The sequence below is a fragment of the Phocoena sinus genome, chromosome 11 (assembly GCF_008692025.1).
Source record: "Phocoena sinus isolate mPhoSin1 chromosome 11, mPhoSin1.pri, whole genome shotgun sequence".
NCBI classification, from domain to species: domain Eukaryota; kingdom Metazoa; phylum Chordata; class Mammalia; order Artiodactyla; family Phocoenidae; genus Phocoena; species Phocoena sinus.
The window spans coordinates 79,028,935-79,041,502 of NC_045773.1; the positions used below are offsets into that span (position 1 = coordinate 79,028,935).

The 12,568-nt window shown below is 49.1% G+C and overlaps 1 protein-coding gene across 4 annotated transcripts in view; it reads right to left on the minus strand.

The window, feature by feature from the left end:
- The window catches only part of TRAM2 (translocation associated membrane protein 2), a 74,801-nt gene that overhangs the window by 53,371 nt on the left and 8,862 nt on the right, over nt 1–12,568 (minus strand). The window contains exon 1 of one of the 4 annotated variants that reach the window (XM_032647495.1): nt 11,263–11,377. The exons of the other annotated variants lie outside the window; for them this stretch is intronic. Within the exon in view, the coding sequence (XP_032503386.1) occupies nt 11,263–11,346 (84 nt within the window). The 5' untranslated portion in view covers nt 11,347–11,377. Of the gene's footprint in view, nt 1–11,262; nt 11,378–12,568 lie in introns of those variants that run through there. 4 annotated transcript variants of the gene reach the window in all.

Below are 12,568 nucleotides of genomic sequence, written 5' to 3' on the forward strand. Positions count from 1 at the left end.
AGAAGTGACCCAAGTCCAAAGTCCTGGTGGGTACTGGTGGCCACACCTGCAAGGAAGCCACCCGCAGCCCTCCTGAAGCACCTGCAAACATGTCACCACAACGCAATACACACCACCAAGAAGAGGAAGCAGGTGGCCCTGCAGAACAGAAGGAAAACAGCACAGGGAGGGGGGCTGTTCTTAGGAGCTCAGCCACAAACCAGATGTGAGCCTCAGGCTACTACCCCACTCACAAGGCCTTGGCGGGGGGGTCTCCTTTTTTTTTTTTTTTTTTGCAGTACGCGGGCCCCTCACTGTTGTGGCCTCTCCCGTTGTGGAGCGCAGGCTCCGGACGCGCAGGCTCAGCGGCCATGGCTCACGGGCCCAGCCGCTCCGCGGCATGTGGGATCTTCCCGGACCGAGGCACGAACCCGTGTCCCCTGCATCGGCAGGCGGACTCTCAACCACTGCGCCACCAGGGAAGCCCCATCTCCTCTTTTAAAGGGTGTTCTCTGAAGTCCCTTTGCTCCCTCAGATTCCTTCACACACAGATGCTTCCAGGACAGAGATTCACCCCTCCACCCCAAGGTACAGGGTTCAAGGCTTCGCCCTTCTCCCTTAGAAATTCTGCCCCAGTGACCACCTCTATTCCAGTGACACTCAAATCTACTTTTCCTACTCAGATCTTCTGCTGGGGGACGTTCCCACATCTTTACCTAAACATCACACCATCAACTCCATTCGGCATGCCAAAAATCAAACTATGCATCTTTATTCCAAAAGCTGGTACCCAAGAGACATCTCTATACCTGCCCATGTCCCAGGCTGCAGGCAAGGAGTCCCACCGTCCTTACGGCCACCTGCTGGCTTTTTCCTTTATTATGTTATTAAATCCATTCTTTCCAGTCACACCCTCATCTCTCACCAGCCTACAGAAGAGGCTTCTAACTAGATTCTCTCCCTTAGGACTCAACCTTCCTCCCTCTCCTCCCACCATCCTAGATAGAACAGCCACGCTATATATAATATGAACAATATAAACCCCCTTCCAAGCTCCCTTCTGCTCTCAAGATAATGTCTAGCCCTTCAATCTGACAATCCTGAACCTCCTTCCCTTTCCACCCTTGATTATCACAACTCCCCAAACTCAGTACAACAGCCCCAATGTCCTAAAAAATATTCTAGAATATTACTCCATGAAATGCTCTCCAAGGTCAACAAATATGTTTGGTGCAGGTATACAAGACTCCTTACTGCTTACTACTACATTAAAGGCTCTGACAAGTCCTGCGGTAAATAAATCTGTTTAGCCTCACATTTCCCAAAACTACCCGGCCCCAGGAACTTTTGTAGCATTTCCTCTATCTAACTGCTTTTTCGGTTCCCTGAACGCCTTCTTTTGCCCATAACGCCAGTCCTCTCTGTTCTGCCTTCCATTTGTGTCTCTGCCTCAACTTCCCTTTGAGGGCCAGCTCTTGCCTCACCTCCTCTGGAAGCCTTCTGCCCACCCTGCCGTCCGTGCTGCTTCCTTCCGTCACCCCGGAAGCCCGCACTGCCAGGCCTAGTGAAGAGCCTGGGCTCTGAATTCAGAGAGACTGTGTTAAATCCCAGCTCTGCCCTCAGCAACTCAGATGGAGCTGTTCGGCTTGCTCTGTGTAGACGGAGATAACAGGATCTATTAAAGAGAACTGTTACGGGGATTAGTGCAATTAGAAGGTCAGATCTAGCACAAGGCCAGGCACACGACACATTCACTAAGTAACAATTAGCCATTTTTCTTCTAATTTGTTACCAATGCTTTGTCATTTATCATTTTCTGTGCGTCTTTTCCATGGGAAACCACTGAAAGCCCCAAGGCTTCTCCCACCACCCCCTCTACATAATCAGGTTTAACAAATAATGTGTTGATAAGGCCACCACCACCAACAGCTCCCCTTCCACCAGGTAGCAGGTGAGCGCACCCCTGGGCAGGAAAGAGGACTCAGGAGCCCCGGGCTATGAGCACTGAGGAGAGGCTGTCCAAAGAATCTACAAGGCAGTCAAGTCCCATAACTTCCCAGAACCCCTCCCCCGAGGCATTACTATCCTGCCCTGCGCCCCACCACCTGTCCACCTTCTGCAACCCTGGAAGGGTGGGGAGGCTCTCGGGAAACCAAAGCGAGTGCGTCTCACCCAAAAAGTGGACCGGGCGGCCCCTTCCACAGGCCCACGCTGGGCAACAATGGGCTGCCGTGCGGGTTAGGGTTTAAACTTGAACTTTTCAACTGCTGTTTTTAAAAGCTTAAATTTTCACCACAGGCCTTTTCATTCATGTGACTTGTTCAGTTAATAACTGGAACTGAGAAGTTTCATTTCCACTTCTGGTCAATCCCAACTTGTGTTTTTCTTAATGCGTTTGTAGATGCTTCTCTGAATGGTTTAAAATACCCCCATTTCACCCTCTGAGCCACTCTTCAAAAGGCTTCTGAAAAGCAGACTTTTATTTATAGCAGGTGGGAATGTCATCTCTAAGATCCAGGCACGAGCGTATCTTTACAGCATCCCCTGGCTACTCTGCGGACACCCTCCTCCAGCTTCCCCCCCACACACACACCCCAGTTCCACCTCCAGCCTCTCTCCCATTTCTCCATTCGCCTTTCCTGCTCTCCAAGCAACAGGCTCTGCACCAATCCAAACTTTCCTTCTTTCCATCTACAAAATGATAACAGCCTTAATGTGCCTTTTCTGATTAGCAAAATGATATATATTTCGTTGAAAATATATACATGTATGATAGATACGAGCATGGGAAAAAAATTTAAATTACTTGAAATTCTACCACTGACTATATTTTGATCATTATCCTTACAGCTGTCTTTTTATAAAAATAAAACAAATCCAAACTTTTAGAGAGGACCACACTGACATGACATTCTATAACCTGCTTAAAAAAAAGGCAAAACCAAAACAACCCGCACACCCATACGTTATGGAAATCCTTCTGTGACACTGCATATAGATTTATGTCACCATTTTCAACTGATCTAACCAATCCCTTGCTGGTAGGCATTTAGGAACAAGCTCATCTTTTAAAAATGCTAACGTCTCAAAATATTTGGATATACCATTGAGTGGGGGAAAAGTCAGAATTTGGTCTGTGCATTTTTATTACAATCATGAAAAACCATAGTGTCCAGGCATAATTAAACCAACTGTGCTAAGTGGGAGAGCGCGGAGAAATCTGTTTATAAAAGTGGTATTCATACAGCAAAGAAAGTCGTTCAACAAAAATAACTCGTAAAACGCAAACGCCTCACTATCTTAAAAAATGCTATGATAGGTCACGCCTTAGTATAAAATATTTCAAGCAGCTGATCTCCACTTCATTGGACCTCACAGTTTTCTTCCCAAGGGGAAAAGGAGACAGTGGTCTGAAGCCGTATGATCTTTGAGAAGAAGGGGAAGAGGTGAGGGGTAATTCTGAGGCTTGAGCACTTGAGGGAGCCCACTGAACCACGGGCTGGGGGCTCAGAGCCCACCAAGGAGAAACCCTCAGCGAATGGACTCCACTTCCGCATTTCTTAGCAGTCTTGGTGGCCCAGGAAGCAGCGTTTGAGCGCACATGGCGTGTCTGGTGTGGCATGGATGCACCAGGACTATATATAACTGTAACATGAAAATGAGAGGCACAGAAAAGTAGCTGCCTAATGACGGCTGCAATGGTCATGGAATTAATTAATATTCACGAATAACAATCATCGATGGAGTCCTTACTTGATATCAAGCTCTGTAAAAAACACTGTAGGTACAGGCACTATTTGCTCACTTGATCCTTCCAAAAACTCAATGAGGTAGGCACAATTACTTTCATTCCCATTTTACGGACCAAAAAAATGGGGTACAGTTGAGTAACTTAAATTATCTAGCAAAGTGTGGGAGCTGGTAAAGAACCAGGCAATGTGAATGCAAAGCCTGCACCCCCAACCTGTACACACTTCATGGTATTTACAAGCCCGGCACGATCTAGCAACGTGACACTGGGAATCGGGGTGCCCACCCAGACGTCGAGGGCAGCCAAGCCTCACACCTGCAGTCTGTTTTCCAGGGGGAGGAGAGCCTGGGAGCGAACCATCATAATAAACCTACACAAGAAATCCACCACAGGAGGTCACCATGGAAATGCACAGACCCAGATGCGCCCTAGAGCCAGTCCTCTCCGATCTATTTAGTTTAGTTTACACGTGCCCCTCGTCTGGGACTTTGGCCACGTCACCATGGTCATTTTTTAGCGGTAAAGTGGAGCGAAGGCACTCGTGACTAATCACAGAAGTCATTCCTGGAGGCAGCAGAGCTTGCAAGCTGAAACACAGTCTATTTAACTTAAACGTGCCGGGTGGAAGGGCTAGGATACGGTATTTGGGCAAACCGTTGACTGGGGGTTTGGTAGAGCTCTGGCTTGGGCGGCAGTGCCCTTCCCCCACCCACCCCGTCCAGGCCGCGTGGCTCTAGGGCATGAGTGTGAAACTTCTGAATATTGTAAAGCACTACAGAATTTAAAGAATCTTTCATTCAATTAAATATAATTAAAACTTTTTAAAATGGTAAGACACTTTTATGTTATATATATTTTACCACAATTTAAAGAAAACGATAATAGCATGTGTTACAGAAAAAAACCGGTGGTGGCACTCAGATACTTCTAATACTCATTGTATGAAATCTGGCATTGTGTGGGTTGAATAATTGGAGTTTAAGAAGTATGGGGTGGGTTTAATTAGGTAACTGTTATCAATGGTGAATCACGAGTCATTGCAACAAAATGTCACAAACAGATGTCAAATACGACACTCAGTAGGTCCTTCCTGGTGTCCTAAAGCATTAGAGAGGAGGCCCCAAATCCACCCAAGAATTTGGACTCTTCCCCACAGCCTGCCAACCGCAGACCTTAGAGGTGGCACTCTCACCTGTTACGGGAGAGAGAGAAAGCTGTCCACAAACCTCCCTCACTCCCATCTCCTTATAGGATGGTAGGGTGGCGTTCCACAGAGCAGATCTGTGGATGTTACTAAATCCTACTGGAAAGAGATGGCCAATAGGTCTGAGATGTTCTGCTTCTTTAATAAGTATATGTGGTGTATGAATCTCCAAGGAAGGAGGCCTGGAAGGAAAAGTTTCACGTACCTCTGTGACCCAGAACCTTACAGCCTCCTGTTACCGCCCCCGGGGATTTCAACAGCCTGGAACTCATAACAGGAAACATCAGTGTCACAGACGTGACGGATTATTCAGAATAGCGTTAAGTGCAGACCTGGCTCCCCGGTTTACTACCTGTGTGATGGCCAGCAGTTATTTGAATTCTCTCAGCCTCAGTCTTTTTCCCTTTAGAATGGAGTAAGGACTCGGGCTCTGAAATCAGACAAGTGGGCTGTGAATTCTGTCTCTGGCCTCTTGACCAATGGAAGCTTGGTCAGGTTCCCTGGTCTTTCTAGACCTCAGTTCTCACTGTACTATGGGAGCAGTCACGGTACCCACCCCAAGGCTGACAGTGAGGGTGGGATGACAGGATACAGGGAAAGGGCTCACTGCAGTGCTCGGCACAAGGTCAGCACTCGACACACTCCATTCTTTGACCCTAAAAACTGTAAAGTGCTATATGAATGTCAGCATCCTATAGGGCCCAAGCCAAGTCCCACTCTTCTCTTATGAAGCTTCCCCTGCGGGAATCTAAAAGCGTTCTCACCTCCAGGCTTACGCGGCGTGGAAGACCACTATATTCACCACAAATGTATCTGGCGTTTAGTCATACACTGATGTCTAGTATTATATCCTACATTGGTATCTAGTGATTCAGATAGAAGAAATCTTATGTCAAGTTCCTTTTTTTCCAAAACATAACGGGGTGGGGGGGTTAACTGAATTTAAAAGCTACAAACGGGGCTTCCCTGGTGGCGCAGTGGTTAAGAATCTGCCTGCCAATGCAGGGGATACAGGTTCGAGCCCTGGTCCAGGAAGATCCCACGTGCCGCGGAGCAACTAAGCCCGTGCACCACAGCTACTGAGCCCATGCTCTAAAGCCCGTGAGCCACAACTACTGAGCCTGCGCTCAAGAGCCTGCGAGCCACAACTACTGAAGCCCGCGGGCCTAGAGCCCGTGCTCCACAACAAGAGAAGCTACCGCAACGAGAAGCCCACGCACCGCAATGAAGAGTAGCCCCCGCTCGCCGCAACTTGAGAAAGCCCGCGCGCAGCAACAAAGACCCAATGCAGTAAAAAATAAAATAAATAAATTTTAAATAAAAATAAGTAAAAGCTACTTTTTTACCTACTGTAAAAAACATTTTTTAAGGGAAAGATATAACATTGAAAGCTAAAGTCTTCCATAAACTACCTCCTGGAGACAATCAGTATTGACAGTCTGCTGTGATCTTTCCAGATTTTGCATATATAAACATAATTTCTTTATTAAAATGGACTCATGCTCTGTATACTAATCTATTTTTTTCCTCAGATATCAGTCCATGTCAATACATAAAGATTGACCTTATTCTCTCTTAAACAGCTATAGAGTATTCCAGCATATGGCTATACTATAATTTACTTAACTGGTTCAATATAAATGGATACTTAGGTTGTTTCAAATGAATGATGACTTTAGGGCAAGATCTGTGCCCTCTATTTCGGCATCTTCATAGAGGTGGCACTGTGCACATGGTGAGAATTCAGTAAATCCTACTGTGTAAACTCCAAAAGTATTTGCCTCTGGGTCACAGATGGTCACTGGGATGCAGTCCACCTAATATAAATTTCAAAAGCCAGCACTGCTGTGTGAAGCCTGGATAGTAGTGGGCAATATTTGCAGTGCTGGCCCTGAGATTTAACTCTCAGACCAAAAAGACAAATAGTTCAATATAGTTTCCAAGCCGGCTGCTTTCCCATATTAAAATTATTTGATGACCCAGCAATTCCACTCCTAGGTGTATACCCAAGAAGACTGAAAATATTATGTCCACACAAAAACTTGTACACAAATGTCCATGGCAGCATTATTCATGTGGTGTGATGCAAACAGCCCAAATGTCCACCAACTGATGAAGAGATAAAGGAAATGCAGCATTTGCACACAGTGGAATATTACTCAGCCGTCAAAAAGAATGAGCTCTGATACACATTACTACATGGATGAACCCTGAAAACGTTAGGCTAAGTGGAAGAAGGCAGTCACGGGCTACATGTTATATGATTCCACTTACATGAAACGTCCAGAACAGGCAAATCCAAAGAGACAGAAAGTAGATTCACGGCTGGGGTAAGACCAATGGGAAGTGACTGCTAACTGCTTTGTTTGGGGGCTGATGGAAACGTAGAATTAGATAACGGTGATCGTTGCAAAACATGGTGAATATACCAAAAAAAACACTGAACTACACACTTTAAAATGCTGAATTTTATAGTATACAAATTATATGTCCATTAAATATGCAAAAAAGATTCTTTCAAAACTGGTTATCAGTAGGTGATTCTACTTTACCACTTCTTTACTGAAAGAATACGACGTGGAAACCACTGGAACGCCAAGTGCTGGGCCGGGTGCTGGAGACACGCGGTGAGCAAGCCCTTCTCCCGCCCTAGTGATGAGGTCCCATACGGTGGAGATGGGGCAGTAAGGGCCGAGATGGGGGGGCGCAGGGGACGAACCACTGAGGCAGAAGCAACGACCCTGCCCAGGGCAAAGGGGAGGCTTTCCACAAAAAGGGGGCTGTGGCCTGAGGATCGAGGACCAGCTGACCAAAATGCAAAGCCAGAGTGTCCTAAGGGAAGAATTTGTATGAAGGGACAGAGGCGAGAGAAACCTCACAGCGGGGCTGAAAGATAACCAATAGGGAAGGGCCTCGTTACTCAAACGTGCCAAATGATGTAATTTAAAGATCCAACAAGTACTTGACTCCTGTTACGTACCAGGCATCGGGCTAGATGCTGAGAATACAACAGGGAACCAGATCTATGCAGACACTGGCACAGCTTTTAGTATATAACGTGTATTTTCACGGCTACAGGATAAATAGGCCACGGCTAACTGATTCCTTGGTTTGAACATGGTATTTTAAAAGGACAAGGACAAATCTGTCAATATCTATCAAAAATACAAATGAACTTATGCTTGGAACCAATCATGCCACTTCCGGGAAAATATGCTACAAGATATGCCTGTATAGGTACCAAATGATGTGCGTACTAAGATATTCACTGCAGCATTGTTTATAAGAGCAAAAGACTGGAAACCACCCAAGTGTCCATCTAAAGGGGACTGGTTAAATGAAGTACAGAGAATCTATACAATGGAAGACTAAGCAACCCTGGACACAAATGAGGAAATTCTCTGTGTGCTGACATGGAAAGATCTCAGGGATATTGTGCAAGCAGAAAAAGGCAAGGCATGTAAGAAAGGAGGCAGGAATAAGTATACATATACCTCTCTCTATATATACGTATGTATGTGTATACACACATATACATACATACACATATAACACACATACATATATACATGTGTGTATGTGGAAAATCTATCATATATTTATAGCTGCTTGGCCCAGACGGTGGAGGTGGGGCAGTAAGGGCTGAGATGGGGGGGGCACAGGGGCTGGAGCGCTGAGGCAGCAGCAACTACCCCGCCCAGGGCAAAGGGGGCTTTCCAGAAAACCTAAGAAGGATATGCAAAAATTAATAAAAGTGGTTACCTGGGGGCAGGGGAAGGGAGCTGGATGGGAAGAGGTAGGGGAGGGACATTTCTCAATCTATTCTTCTTACATGTTTTTGATTTTTGAACAATGTGACTGTATTGCCAAATATCACCTATTCAAAAACATTCTTTTTTTAAGCTTTAAAAGGCCAGGATTCTAGGTTCTCCGTCTGTACGCACACGCTAAAGTAGCCAGCATTCCTAGTGAGCCCAGAAGCAGCTGAGAACCCAGAGAAGAAAGCGTGGATGGAAAGGCTGCAAATGACCACCAGCAGCAGCAGAAAGGCAGCTCAAGACGCACTCCCCTGTGTGTGCGCTGGCCCAGCCTTGATCGTTTCACACCAGCTACGTGTCAGGCACAGAGGGGTGGGGGACACCGAGAAAATGTGAAGCAACCCTTCCTTCCGGGGGGCACTCATAGCAAGTGCAAGGAGCCAGCCTTGTCCCTTCTGCCTGTGACTCTCCTGGTACAACTCTGATGGAGTCACTCCCGTGCTCAGGAATCTGCAGCGGCTCCCTATTACCTAAGCTGGGGAGCAAATCCAAACTTTGGGCCTCCGCGGCCCTGCCTGCCAGTCCAGACGCATCTTCCATAACTTCCTTCCTGTAGCACCTCCCCAGCTTTGGCAACACAGAGCCACTTTCCACCCCCTTACCTCTCGGGCCTTTACACAGGTCCCTCCTCTGCCTGGAACACCCTCTCCCCGGCCTATCTGCCCGGCCAGCATCCCTCAGGCCTCCAGGCCCAGCGCAAACTTCTCCTGTCTACAGTGAACTGTCCCCAACCCTCCGGGGGCTTCTGCGCCCTCCTCTGACTCACACTGTACCCGTGCACATGAGAGCACCGACGACACCGCCCCCTCTCAGAGGACTCCGGGCTCTGTGACGGTAGCATCTTTGCCTCGTCATCTGTGACCCTGGCCCCAAGAACAGTGCGTGGCAGAGAGCAAATGCTCAATGCGAGTCGGGCTCAATGAATAAACGAGAGAAATACAGAGGCAGGTGGCAAGGAGGTGTGAACTCTGCTGGGGGCCAGGGAGAGCGTTCTGAGCAGGTGCTGCCAGTGCGATACAGGAGGTATCAAGGGAGAAGCGTGAGTCAGTCCAATGAAAGGGGGAGAGGGAAGATGGGGGAAGGTGCATAAACAAACGGGAGGCATGAAAGAAAAGTGTTCAGGAACCACTAGATGGTTTGTGACGAGGGGTCAGGGTAGGGGCGGGCCGAGTGTGGAGGACAAAGGCTGGTCAGACTCCAGGGGAGCCTTGAATGCCATGCCGAGCAGCCCAGACTTCGGGTGGGCACCACCAAAGGGCTGTAAGGGAGGGAGACCCAGGCCCAGCTCTGAGTCTGAGGACATCAGCGGAAGCTCCGTGGAGGAGGGGCCAGAGGGGAGGCCAGACAACAGGCTGAGGACCAAGGTAGGACTCACTGTCACTGTTCAGGTGAGAGAGGCCCAGGGTCTGAGCCAAGGCCGAATAGCAGAGCTCGAGCGGGTACACAGAGCAGCACAGAAGGTCAAGCTGGTGGGACTTAGTGACCAGACGCGGGGGCGAGGCCAAGGGAGCAGTGACCGCGGGGGTCTGCTCTGACACATGCACTTGCTTTAAAGCATTTCCCTCCTCTGCACACCACGTAAACTATAGGCACTGGGGGTCAGGGGGATTTAATAATATCGTGGGTGATCACCCACAGGCCTCGGGAAGAAGCCTCCCAGGGTTCCACCAGGGGGCGAGAAATCAGACAAGGGGCAAATCTCCTCCTTCTGTTCCCAGGGGCCTGGCACCAGCTCAGAGATGGAAGGCACATGGCAGATCAGGCAGCCCTCACCTTGTCCAGCACACGTCAAAGAATGACGACTGACACCTGTCAGCACCGCCTGGCAGAGCGCGGGCAGCCCCTCACGTACAGTGAAGGCAGCAACTCTGTGAACGAAGCTGCACACAGGCCAGGCCTCCCTCCTCTGTCCCCAGTCAACCCCCTGCAGCCCCATTCCCGCCCATCCCTAGGAAACCTCCCCAGAGGAGCCCCCCTGCCCTCCACCTCCTCTGACACTGGAACAAACCCGGCTTCCTCGGGTCAGGCCGCCATACTTGAGCGTAAGCCTCTTCACAGCTTATGCAGCCGAAAGAAAAAAGCGGGGGGCGGGGGGGAGATGTTCCACCTGGCTGAGCCCCGACTTCTTAAAAAATCAGAAATCACATTAGATGCAAAACACACTGTTTGAATAAGTCTGAAGGACACTTTGGTGATAAAGTCACGCGAAGCCGGCACCACACAGTGGCACAGAGACACCGGAGTTCAAGGACAGCCCCGCAACGGGCAGCCTCGGGGCTGCAGCGGCTCCCAGGCAGAGCCCTCCTCCCTCCCTGCCCCCCCCCCGCCCTAGTCTGACCCTCACAACTGCCGGGTCATACAGCGTGCCTGCCACACCGAGTGGACACCAGGGAGTTCAGGTGTGTGGGTCCCGGGGCATACTTCTCAGTTGGGGTGGAGACTGAAATTGTGTTGGGGGTTTGGGGGAGTTCTCCTGGGGGTCAGTGCCACAGTCTCCTCACCAGACTCACCTCCAATCTCACCTCCATGTATCTCCGGAACAGGGGACACAGCCTCACATCACTGTACTCCCGAAGCTCTTCAAAGACCCCCATTGCCTCCGGGAGAAAGTCTCAAGCTGTCGGCCACCACCATCCACCTGCCCCAGCCACTGCTCCCATCTTAACGTATTCTTTCTTCTGTAACCTTGGACCAGATACCCAAGCTTCCTGTAACTGTATGTAAAGTGAGTGCAGGTGGCTGTCAGCAAGGGCCTGAGTGACTCGTCCGGTGTGGAGGTCACAGGACAGGGCACAGGGCTGACCTCTCCATGCATCCCGTTCCCAGCTGCGTTCCAAATGCTGAGGGAGCCCCACACGGTCGAGGCATCGCTCCAACACCTCCCGAGTGTAACAGGAACGATGGGGAACACGCACTGGGCTCTCACCCTGCAACAGGCCCTCTTCTGAGCGCTGTGTCTGTATTAACATTTCGTATTTTGTGTTGATGTTTCTAATCCTCCCAACGCCTCTCAGACATAGTATTATCCCCATTTTACTGATGAGGAAACAGGGGCACAGAGGGATTAAATAATTTACCAAGATGACACTGCTAGGACATGGAAAACCAGAATTCAGACCCAGGCCATGTGGCTCCAGGCCCACGACCTCGGCCCTATAATCCATGCCTCTAACAGTCCCTAACAGAACCACACCACAAGGACCCCTCATGACTTATTACTACACAAACAAAAACCAAACCCTCAGGAAGCGACGTGGAGACCAGTGCTGTCCAACAGTACTTTCTGTGATGATCAAAATGTTCCATCTCAGCGCTACTGGGGACTTGAAATGTGGTCGGTGTGACTGAGGAACTGAATCTTTCGTTTCATTTCGTCTTGACGGGCTTATGTTTAAATAGCCAGGTGTGGGCTTCCCTGGTGGCGCAGTGGTTAAGAATCCGCCTGGTGATGTAGGGGACAGGGGCTCAAGCCCTGGTCCGGGAAGATCCCACGTGCTGCGGAGCAACTAAGCCCGTGCGCCACAGCTACTGAAGCCTGCATGCCTAGAGCCCATGCTCCGCAATAAGAGAAGCCACTGCAATGAGAAGCCCGTGCACTGCAATGAAGAGTAGCCCCTGCTCGCCGCAACGAAGACCCAGTGCAGCCAAAAATTAATTAATCTAAATAAATAAATAGCCAGGTGTGGCTTGTGGCTGCCTACTGGATGGCACAGGTGAGGCCTACATTTGGTGAGTCCAAAACTGTGACATTTCAAACGTTAACCATAGCAGATAATCCCTACTTGAAACTAGGCTTCGGGAGGATGTCACTAAGTG